Raw genomic sequence first — 12,206 nt, forward strand, 5'->3', positions numbered from 1 at the left:
GAGAGAGAGAGAGAGAGAGAGAGAGAGAGAGAGAGAGAGAGAGAGAGAGAGAGAGAGAGAGAGAGAGAGACTCATGATGAGAACCCCCATGAGAGAAAACGAGGGGGTGAGATGAGAGCGTGAAGCAAAGGAAGTCTCCCCTGACTTGTTATCCACATGGTAGCATGTTGTGGGCTAAAGAGCATGGTCCCTGGTGGAGGGCCCATGAGTGGGTGACTGCATCTGGGATATACAGTGTATTGTGTGTCGGCCTCTTTGTTCGTGTGTGTGTCTCTGAGTGTTTGTGTGCGTGTGTTAGCCTGAGGGTGTTTTTGTGTCTGTTTGTTCATGTGTATGTCTTTGTGTGTGTGCGTTAGCCTGTGTGTGTGGACGTGTGTGTGTGTGTATATGTGTTGAGGTGCTTGTATTCATGTTGTGTGTGTGTTTCTGTATGTTAGCCTGTTTGTGTGTTTATCCTCATAGTTGTGCATGTGTATGTAGTGTGTGTGCTGTACATTACTCGGATCTATAAGCTGTTCTTTGCGTTTGTGTTATTCTTTGAAGGTAAGGCGGTTTTTAACATGTTCATGTGTGTCTGTGAATGTGGGTTGGTGTGTTTCTGATTTGTGGTTGTGTGTAATGTTTGCATCTGTTTCTGTGAATGTGTTTATTTTGAGTTTGTGCAAATACGTGGGTTCTGTAGGAAATATACACAGCCTCTGTATGTTAAATATATCAGAACCGAAAGTGATTGTGTGAGGGTATGGGCTTAAGTATATGTGCGTGGGTGTCTGTTTGTAAAGCGCCGGTTTTGGCTCCAAAATATTCTCCTGTAGCGCAAGATGTACACATATCACATCTCATAACCACATCTGAAGTAACCCATGTCTCATAGAACCAATGTCTCTTAGAATCATATCTAGCATACAATATATAAAAGACAATCATATTGATAATAATAAAAGTGATGTGGTTTGTTCATTCATTGTCCTCTTTGGTGTAATATGTATGTGTCTAGGTGTGTTGTGTTGCCAATGTATAGCTGTGTGGCCTAAGATTGCATAAAGACACAACCATGTAGCTGTGACTGTACATGCACCCTTTTTTAGTACAGCAGCGCATTACATTCTCTGACTTCACACTCAATAATAAATCTCTCTCTCTCTCTCTCTCTCTCTCTCTCTCTCTCTCTCTCTCTCTCTCTCTCTCTCTCTCTCTCTCTCTCTCTCTCTCTCTCTCTCTCTCTCTCTCTCTCTCTCTCTCTCTCTCTCTCTCTCTCTCTCTCTCTCTCAGACACACACACACCTTGGTGGTACAGGAAGGAACGTTCAAGGAGGCGGACCATTACATGGAAGGACACCTGTCCATCAAACCTGGGCGCCCGAGTAAAGAGGGCAGCCCAGAACATTCTACCTCTTGACACAACACTCCCTCAAGGTTTAAGTTGGAATCAATGGGCGGGCTTCACACAGAGATGGTGACCATATCTGTGTGTGTGTGTCTGTCTGTGTGTTTGTGTTTCTTAATGAATGTGTGTAAGTGTGTGTGTTTCTTAATGAATGTGTGTGTGTGTGTGTGTGTGTGTGAGAGTGTGAGTGTGAGTGTGAGTGTGAGTGTGAGTGTGAGTGTGAGTGTGTGTGTGTGTGTGTGTGTGTGTGTGTGTGTGTGTGTGTCTGTGTCTGTGTGTGTATGTTTGTGTTTCTGTCCACTATGTCCACGATAGATCCTGTATTTTAGCATTAGAGATGAATATATGTTTATTTTGGTTAGATAATTATGTATTGCATTTCAAAAGCTTCACTAATTGTGCAGCGAGTAAACAGACTGTACTGAAAAATACTGGTGACCCTGGCACTTACAACGAGAAGAGGGACAGAGTGAGAAAGAAGGACACAAAAACAAACACAAACACACACAAACAAACACAAACACACACAGACCGATTAGAGTAGAGGCTATGACCTCGCAATGGCAACATATGGTTCATGCAAATAGCTGCATTTTAAACATAAGTTCATATTAATTAGGGGCAATTAGTGTGTTTACACATTTTATTTTAATGTGCATCAATTTGTGTCCAGTCATTATCCAATAAAAACTGCAAACCTCCTAAACAGCGGGGAGAGGCTATGATCGGTTTGTGTGTGTGTGTGTGTGTGTGTGTGTGTGTGTGTGTGTGTGTGTGTGCGCGTGAGAGAGCCTGTTGATACATCTATGTGAGTGTTTGTGTTTTATAGAGAAGTCATCCGGGTCTGGTACTCCTGTATTTTAATATCCTGCTTGTTCCGATGAAATAGTATCTGCCCTACTGCTTAATTATGCAGCAGAACACTGCGGTAATGCAAGGGGGGGGGGGGGCCGCGGTGTACACTAAACGGGGGGCCCTGAAAACAAATAACGCAAAACAACCTCTTCCTCAACGTAGAGTTAAAGGATACTTAAAGCGGCTAAGTAATACAAATTGTTTCTTTAAGGAGGAAGAACATCCTTATAGGGCAATACTGGGGTTCTTGACCTCAGACACAGACAGAAGGGTGGAGGTAAGGGTTAGGAGGAGAGACGGGGAGAGGGGGGCTCTTTATGTGCTCTTGAGGCGATGCCAATAATGGAAAGGATCTCAGGATCTCAGGAAAAAGTAAAAGTCATCCGGCGTGTTGTCGGTAGTCGACCTTGTGAATGTGCTTGCGAGCAGAAACAATGGGAGCAACGGGGAATTCAGCCGGAGAACTTTTGTTTAGGTTTCTGGACCGGGGATTAGCCAACATTGACCTCTGACCTGCTTGGAAAGGCGTGGTTTGTTTATCTGTGTTCTAGTTTTTGTCTCGGAGCGTATTGAAATGGATCTCGGCTGCTCTGGGATTCCGATGTGCCCAGGTGGCATTGGGAGGTCGTCTGGCTGGCTTAGGAAGATTGGAGAAGAGATCGGAATAGAGATCGGAAAAGTTTGGAAAGTCGCATTGACACCAAATGTAACCGAGCAAAAAGTGTATGAATCAGAACCATCCATTAAATATCCCATTGATTTTTCTTCTATTCCTTAAAGAAATTAAATTAATTCAGAGCACAAATCAGCACGATCAAACGATTTTCGGTGTGTGTCTTTCATACACACGCGCACACACTCCTCACCTAACCATTACCGACATGTATTCACCCGCACATCCAGCCTCGAGCCCATCCACGTCTGCCTAATCAAAATCCAATCTGAAAACCTGTGTCCCGCCATGCCGCCAGGAGTGGCTGTCTGGAGCACAGATTCACATTTGAATCAGTTACCCAACAACCTGACCCCTTACCTCATAAATAGTAATAGTCACCGGTGCTTACCCATTGCCTGTATTTCTGGATGCTGAGACCAGCCCCTCAGTAAAATGGCCGACATACCGGCTGGTTGGTTGGACTTGATGTCATTTCCCAACATAAGCGTCATCCATCCTTCCGTCCATCCATCTGTCCTTATCACACCCACCACCTCCACCGCCACGTCCAACCACTCCCATTCATCCATTCATCATCTATTCATCCATTCATTCCTCCTTCCATCTATCTATCTCAGCCCCCCCCCCCCCCAGTTACACGGCTGATTTACTGTGTGGGCCTCACCTGCGTTAGCTGAGCTTCAATCAATCCGTCCCTCCATCCCTCCCTCAATCTTTCCATCCATCCATCTCCCCATCAATCCGTCCCCCCAGGGTCTCCGCGTCGTGCCGGAGCTTCAATCCATCCACCCGTCCCTCCGCACATCAATCGCTCCCCCCGGGCCTTACCTTCATAGTTGAGCTTGAAGCCGTGTGCGGAGACGGCAAAGTCACTGGTGAGTCTCAGAGAGAACACGTTCCCCGTGCTGGTGACCGGGGACGGCACCTGGAAGCCTGTCAGCCTGAACAACAGAGCGGGAAACAACAGAGGTCGTGTTAGGAAAACCGAACTACACACAATACTAATAACAACACGGCAAATGCTGTTCATGGGAAATAATCGGTTGCTTCCGGAAAAGAAACGTACAGACCCGTTACTCTACCGGTTATGTAACCCCTCGATAGCCGAATAACAGAACAAACAAATGGAAATCGATGAATGGATAAACAGGAAATGAAGGAGGAATGGACAGGCAGGAAGTGAAGGATGGCTTGTAGGACTGAGAGACGTAGAGGAGCTCGGGGAAAAGCGTTGGATAATCTGACCCTGCGATCTTTGAAATCGCTCTTTTTACTGTTCTGAGCGATGGGGAATTGCTTCCATCGGTTACGTAACTCGCTATTATTGTTTTAATGTGAAAACATGACTGGGGTTTCTAGTAGCAGATAAAACATGAAACAGCTGCTGAATGACTACACCCCCACCCCCATTCCAATTGCCGTTCATGCTGATGAAGCATTTCATGTCATATTGTCACGGGCTTGACAGTAAGAATGACAGAATAAAGTCGGAGAGAGGGGTGAAAACCCTGTATGAACTTGTGTTTTTACTTTTATCTTAATTAGCCTGAAGCATTACCTATCCCATCGCTCCCCTCAAACGATACACGAAACTATCCCATTTTATTTATCCTCCACCATCATCCCACCCTTCATCATTCTCTCCTTTCCCTCTTCTGCACTTTGAGTCTGCCTTGTGTATGAAAAGTGCTATATAAATAAAGTTGCCTTGCCTTGCCTTGCCTTCTGCAGCTAATCTGCCACACCTCGCCCTGCCTATAACAGTAGCCTTCGTTCTCCCCCCTCCTATCCCATGCTGTCTACGTCATTTCAATCGTTTCTCCATTTCAAACGGCATTGTTATCACGGCATTAGCCCCTCACGAGCATGGCTGTGCCCGCCTCTCCTTCTTCCACATTGTCTCTGTCACTCTCTCATCCTCTCTTCCAGGCGCCTGTGTCCCTCCCATCAGACTCTTATGAAGTCCCTGTCTATAATAATAACTGTTTTACTACTCCCCGTCTCCTCCCTACAGTTCCTCTATTACCGCTGATTCACTCCAACCTGTTTCCATTACCGTCCCCTCTGTCAGGGCTTCATAAACGTCCTAAAGCACCTTTCTAATGTTACAGTACCGTGTGTATGACAACAGGTAGGATCCTTTCATTCAAACTTTTTGTCCAACGCCTCCCATTGGTTCCCGCCCGCCCCCAGCCTTGATCCGTCACTGTGTTTCCCATTTCCTCTCCCTGAGTGCAATTTATTTTTTGTCTATGCCTCGGTTATGTCAAAAAGCAACCTTGCACCTGTGACCGGTTGAAAATGTGATTTATTTCATTCTGAGCGGCGCAGTGGAAAGTGTTTGGTACTGGGGTGAAACCCTGTGGTAAGCAGGGGCTACTGGTTGAGATGGATTCAGGTCAGGTGTCAATGTCTTGACCCACTTACTGGCCCCACCCTGTAGTTCAACACAGTTTAAGTCACAGAGTGCCTAGCTATCCATCGAGCATCTGTCTATCTATCCATCATTTCCCCTTTCTCTCGCTCTCCCGTGCTCCATCTCTCTCTATCATTCTTCCTCTTAAATTCCCGCCTCGTAAATCCACCCTCCTTTATCACTGTAGTTTCTTATTTCACCTCCCTTTTCCATTCAACTTTTTGTTGGTGTCTAACTCATTCCTACCATTCACTACCATCTTTAATTCACATTTATTGTGCACCGCCCGCCCAACACCCGCATGAGTCTTCACATCTTACAGCTGCCGTTGCAGACGCCACCCCCATATCTCAGGTCTTTTATAAAATCACCGGCCCAGCTAATACACTCCATCCTTGTTTACAGCACATCTGGCCTCACAAACCTTGATGTAAAAAAAAAAGGCGAATTACAGACAGTCGTTCATCTTGGGAGTCGAACCCTTTGCCCATCACTTTGTACCGGTAAACTCTCGTTCTGTGTCCCTCTCCTTTCCTCTATCTTTCTTCCGTTTCTCTCCCTTCCTCTGCCCCTGTCTCTCGCACACTCTGTCCCTCTCTATTTATCTCTTTCTCCCCCCATCTTTATTCCTTCTCCTCCAACTCTGCCATCGACTCGCTCCCTATCTTTGTCTCCCCATCTGTCCCTCTCTATCTTTCCCTCCCCGTCTCTCTCCCCTTCGCCCATCTCTCTCTTTTCTCTCTCATCGCATCTATCTCTGTCCTTTTCTCTCTCTTCCTCCCTCTCTCCTACCTTCCGTCTCTTTCTCTCTCTCCCTCCATTCTGAGGCCTTGCTCTCGTCCTGAACCAGTGTCGTCCCAAGCTGTACGTTGTGCTGTTCACATGCCTCTTGACATACTGTCCCATCCATTTTTTGTCCCCTTCACCTTTTTCCTCCAGTTCATTCATCATCTTTACATCAATTCATTTTTGTTTTCCATGGGGGACCAAAAAAAGGTAATTTCCATTTGAGTACCTTGCCGGTATGCCTTTATCTCTATCCATTCCCTCCCTCCCTCTCTCTCTCTCTCTCCCTCCCTCTCTCCCTCCCTCCCTCCCTCCCTCTCTCCCGCCTTCCTCCGTCGCCGCCGCCCACTCCCTATCTCACCATCTGTCCGTCTTTACGGCGTGAAATCTGTTCACCTCAGAAATGGAAGCTACTTGCAATGTCAAAGGAGTGCATCGCTAACGCGTGCATGCATGCACACCACCGAACGAACATGCCACTGCAATTAGACTCACTCACATACGAGTCTTTGTTAGTGAGTGAGTGAGTCTCACTCACACACACACACACACACACACACACACACACACACACACACACACACACACACACACACACACACACACACACACACACACACAACCTCCTGGTGTGATGAACTATGTGCGAACTGATGTATTTCCGTTTCAACTTGCAGCTACCCTTCACAAGGTAAAATGGAAGGTTAAAATATGTTTTTTCATTATTTCGTATGTTAACTAAAGATATAAACTCTGTACGGCCTGTAGATCAATACTAACAAGGAAACCTCCTTGGTTTATATGAAGTCTTCTCAGTCCTCTGAATACAAAAACTCTAGCGTTATAAACACAGAGCTCATTGGAATTATACGATGAATGAAAGATTTTTCTGGTACCCCACAAATCCAACGACTATAAGGGTTCGACAACTATGTAACATTTTTTTGCCACCATTTGGATTTCAAGGTTTAGCCTTTGGTTTTGCATACAAAGAGCTGACAATAATGACGACATCCCTGCACTCTTGAAGAACACAACACCACTCATGCCTTGGTTCATCCTCAGTTCATCCTTTGTCAGTTCAGTGGCTAGGACCTCAGACAGGCGGGACTCGCGCCAATGCAGAAATACGACACAACACGGCGGGGAGAAGATGCTGCGGCCGTTTTAAACCGAGCTACCCTTGGTTTAAACCTGTTTGACGGTTAAATCCAGGTCTCCGAGCGCCTGTGGAAGACCTATGGCGGGGCGGTGGACGGAGGCGGTGGACATGTTGGATGGATTATAATTGAAAAGATCCCGGCTCTACTCCTACTCTGCGGCATCTGCACCTTCCCCTCGCCTCTCCTTCCTGTGTAACGTCTTGTTTGCGGTGTCCTTCCCGTTTCTTCTCCTGTCAACGTTAGCTCTCAAGGCGCTGCGATGGACGCGTGCGGTGACAGGGAAAAGCACACGCACGTGCACACGCTGAGAAATGAGGATGTTTTGTGTGTCTGTGGCTGCCTGTGTGCTTATTTGAAAGGAGGAAACTGGATGAAAAATAATGTGCGTGCGTGTGAGTGTGCTTGAAAGAAAGTAAATAGGAATAAGAAAATAAATGTATGTGTGTATGCGTGTGCATGTGTGTGCACTGTGCACGTATAAAATAAACACAGTTAATGTGTGTGTTTATGTGTGTTTATGTGTGTGCACGTATGAAAGAAAAAATATAAAGGGTGAGTAAGGGAATGTATTAGCGCGGTAGCGCATTAGCACCCGAATGAAGACATCCCAATATCGGTGAGAAAAACACTCTCAGCTCCCCGTCAAAAAGTGTTTCCTCCTTTGAAAACCGCCAATACACACAGGAATCTAATTTGCTCCATTTTACCACGGAAAAGCAACCAGACAGCCGGATATCTGCGACCTACAAACACCCCCTGACACACTCCCATCATCTGCTCATTCTCTGCTTCTTTTCAACTCTGAGCTCCATTCAAAAGGGTTTTGAATGGAACTGGGAGGTTGTATATTTTTTAACAGTGTCAAGAATGACACTGTTAAACACGAAAGAGAGACGCAATCAAAAATATATTGAAGTTTAACTTTTACAGAGAGAGAGAGCGAGACAAAGGGAGAAAGTAATACAGAGAGGGAGAGGCAGAGAGAGATGAAGCGAGAGAGTGAGAAAGAAATACAGAGAGTGAGAGAGAGACACAGAGAGCGAGAGACAGAGAGAAAGAGAAGAGAGAGACAGAGTGAGAAAGTATTACAGAGAGGGAGGGACAGAGAAAGAGAGAGAAAGAGACAGCGAGAGAAAAAGAGGGACAGAGAGGCAGAAAAAGAATGAGACAAAGAAAAAGGGGTTGGTGGGGGTCCAACACGCACCACCAGATGTCACACACGGCGGATTTTTATACAATTGTATTTGGTTTCCAATTTTATTTTTCGCTCCAAAGAAATAACAGAGGTCCGGACCTCGGTGCCCTCAAAGCTGGCCACGGGCATGCTCACAACTATATACACATCTCACAAGACCCCAGAGTTGTGTTTGTGCGCATGTGTGTGCATTGTGTGTGTGTGTGTGTGTGTGTGTGTGCATTGTGTGTGCGAGCATGTCTGCTTGTTTATGTATGAATGTGTGTTATCAAGTCCCTATCGAGGAAAGCTACGGTCCCTGGTGAGGAATACATCAAATTATGTCCCTTACCTGTTGTCATTTTATGGTTTGTTCTCGTCTAAACAGCCACCCTTTCCCTGAGCCCAAAGATAAAAAAACTCAACTACCTCTTCTCTCCTTCCCCTTTTCTCTCCTTCTCCCTCTCTCTCCTTCTCTCCCTCTCCCTCCCTCCCTCTCTCTATCATTTCCCTTCCTCTGGCTGTTCTCCTCTCCGTTGGGAGACGGGTAACAGTGTCAATTTCCAGAGCATTTATTCTCATTCTGTGCTGGCCTCCCAGTCCCTGTGCCCCCAAACACAGGCCCTGCTGTATGACTTCCAGGAAGAACCCGCTCCTAACAGCTTAGAGCAGACACACACACACAGCCATCTGTAACTCACCCGACGCCTCGCTCTCTCCCTTTCCATCTCTCTCTCTCTCTCCCTTTCCATCTCTCTCTCTCTCTCTCTCTCTCTCCCTTTCCATCTCTCTCTCTCTCTCTCTCTCTCTCTCTCTCTCTCTCTCTCTCTCTCTCTCTCTCTCTCTCTCTCTCTCTCTCTCTCTCTCTCTCTCTCTCTCTCTCTCTCTCTCTCTCTCTCTCTCTCTCTCTCTTTCTCCCCACATCGCTCCCCTCAGTCCATCCACCACAGCTTAAACATGGGTTGAACGTTAGATAGGTAAAAAGATGAACGTTACAATGTTTATAAAGTGTTAGTGACTGAATTGGGTTACACCTGAAAAAAATATCACACTGCATGAATAAAAACTGTAAATATGAAAATAATAGAGAACATATGGTGGCTTACAATATAGAACACATGAGGGAGATAAGAGACCGTGGAGAGAGGCTGTTGAATGCAGATTTGTATGGAATCTGTTGTGACTCAGACCAGAGCCCTGGTCTGAACTGAACCATATGAGGTCATGTGCTAAACATCCCATCTCCCGGGGACGGGTCTACGAACTTAAATATGCTGCAGAATGCTTTATTTTTCCCAGCTCTCTACAATTAAAAATTAAACACGGCATCGTTATGGACGCCGTTTCGTAAAGGCTCTTAATGCGCCAAAGGATGCTTAAACTGCAGAATGCATGATCCCAGAGGCCATATATGCAGTGAAAAAAACAAAAATCACTGCACTCAAGGCATCTGCATGCAAGTCTGATAATGTGTAGAGCCAGCTGGGTTCACTGGACTCCAAACTTAATTTTATGCGACATGAACATGCAGAATGCAGTTAATCTCTTGATAATTTCGCATTTGGTTGAGCCGCTAAATAATAGCCGGAGTTGGCACTAGAGCGTGAGTCCCAAGTTGTTTGGTGCTTGTTGTTTGTATTACTGGAAAAAAAAGATTAAAGACATCTATGTTGAAATATATTCCGTTGTGTATCTTTACAACTTTCAACAATTTTACTCGGATATTGTTAGATAAAGCGTGACTCTAATTAACTTATTATCAGTTCCTACACTTGGCTTACTTGTTTGTTACTTGTTGGCCTGTATGCAGATGATGTTGTGGTATTGTTACACGATAAAGTCATTTATTGTTATACCATTAAGGCTTGTTAAAACATACAGTCCTGTATTGTTATACCATTAAGGCATGTTAAAACATACAGTCCTGTATTTTTATACCATTAAGGCCTGTTAAAACAAACAGACCTGATATAACATACAGTCCTCTATTGTTATACCATTAAGGCCTGTTATAAAATACAGTCCTGTAATGTTATACTATTAAGGCCTGTTATAACATAGTCCTGTAATGTTATACCATTAAGGCCTGTTATAACAAACAGGCCTGATATAACATATAGTACTGTATTGTTATACCATTAAGGCCTGTTATAACATACAGTCCTGTAATGTTATACTATTAAGGCCTGTTATAACATACAGTCCTGTAATGTTATACCATTAAGGCCTGTTATAACAAACAGGCCTGATATAACATATAGTACTGTATTGTTATACCATTAAGGCCTGTTATAACAAACAGTCCTGTATTGACAGGTCAGGAAATTGTTGAAAGGAAAACTCTGAGCCCAAAACACGAGTGGTATCCATTATTCCTCCAGGTTTAAGAGCTGCAGTCGAGTTGATCCTAAACCATTATTTCAAAAAGCAAACATTTCACTTCACGGATAATGCGTAATGCCCCCTGGCATAAGCAGATACTGTATTGCCTTGTCAAAGAAAGGTGCCATGTTTTTTATTCTTACAGTACAGACGTACTTACAGAGAAGTTACCGGGGGCGGCTCTATAACAAGCTTAACGGCACCCTGATGGGCGTGTTTGTGCGTGTGTGTGTCAGCTTGTGTGTGTGTGTGTGTGTGTGTGTGTGTGTGTGTGTGTGTGTGTGTGTGTGTGTGTGTTGTCCTGCACGTCAATGATGGCTTGAGCAGTGGAAGGATATTCACTACAAACACAGGGCTTAAAACAAAGAAGAAAACAGCTCAAACAAAAAAGGGAAAACAAAGACACAGCGCCAGGCTGGGCCAACTTGTTGGCGCGTACGCACAGTACTTCTACTGCAGCGGCAGTCCGTCTTTGCATTCCGTTTGATTTTGCCCTTGTTCCTTTTTCAACTGATGGCGACCTTGACTGTTTAACTGACAAATTGACAATTAACCAAATACCACCAGGTAGCCTTTGAAATGATCAGCGAAATAGTCCTGACAATAGTGAGTAAAAGTTAAAGTTAAACTATTATGAAGAACATTTTGTATCTTCTCTTTGTTCTTATTCTCTTCTTCCTCCACTACTCTCCATCGCTTCTTCGCTGTGCCATCCATCAGGCCACGGAGAAAATGTCTGTCTGTGTCTAGAGTTCAGGGTCTGTGGGATGTCTGTGATTAATAACACTACGCTGATAGAATCTCTCAACACACACACACACACACACACTTCTAAGGTTACCGTCTGTGTGGCCAATAGTCACTGGTGTCGAGTAAATCAATCACTCCTGATGCCCCATGAACTCACCCGTGTGTGTGTGTGTGTGTGTGTGTGTGTGTGTGTGTGTGTGTGTGTGTGTGTGTGTGTGTGTGTGTGTGTGTGTGTGTGTGTGTGTGTGTGTGTGTGTATGTGTGTGTGTGTCTGTGTGTGTCTGTGTGTGTCTGTGTGTGTCTGTGTGTCTGTGGTGGGAGTTGAGGATATAGGTAGGTAGGTCCTTGACCACAGTGACATGCTATCCATTAAATAGTGCACACAATTCACAATACAATGGCGCACACACACATGCACACCCTACTCACCATCAAACACACACACACACAAACACGTATACACAAACAATAACAAATTGAATCTCAGGTCACCTTTACAGCCCAATCATTTACTGTGTCAATCAATCTCATATCTGACAGAGACAGATAGAAACATACACACACTCGCAAAGATACAAAGACTAAGTTGTCTGTTTCAAGACATGAAATCCCTATTT

At 44.9% G+C, this 12,206-nt stretch overlaps 1 protein-coding gene across 1 annotated transcript in view; it reads right to left on the minus strand.

Annotated features, from left to right (window-relative positions):
* Window positions 1–12,206, minus strand: part of LOC130376229 (CUB and sushi domain-containing protein 3-like) — a 387,391-nt gene that overhangs the window by 177,866 nt on the left and 197,319 nt on the right. The window contains exon 6 of the mRNA XM_056583449.1: window positions 3,747–3,859. Coding sequence (XP_056439424.1) covers window positions 3,747–3,859 — 113 coding nt within the window. The remainder of the gene's footprint in view (window positions 1–3,746; window positions 3,860–12,206) is intronic.

Source organism: Gadus chalcogrammus, chromosome 22 (genome assembly GCF_026213295.1).
Source record: "Gadus chalcogrammus isolate NIFS_2021 chromosome 22, NIFS_Gcha_1.0, whole genome shotgun sequence".
In the NCBI taxonomy this organism is placed as follows: Eukaryota; Metazoa; Chordata; class Actinopteri; order Gadiformes; family Gadidae; genus Gadus; species Gadus chalcogrammus.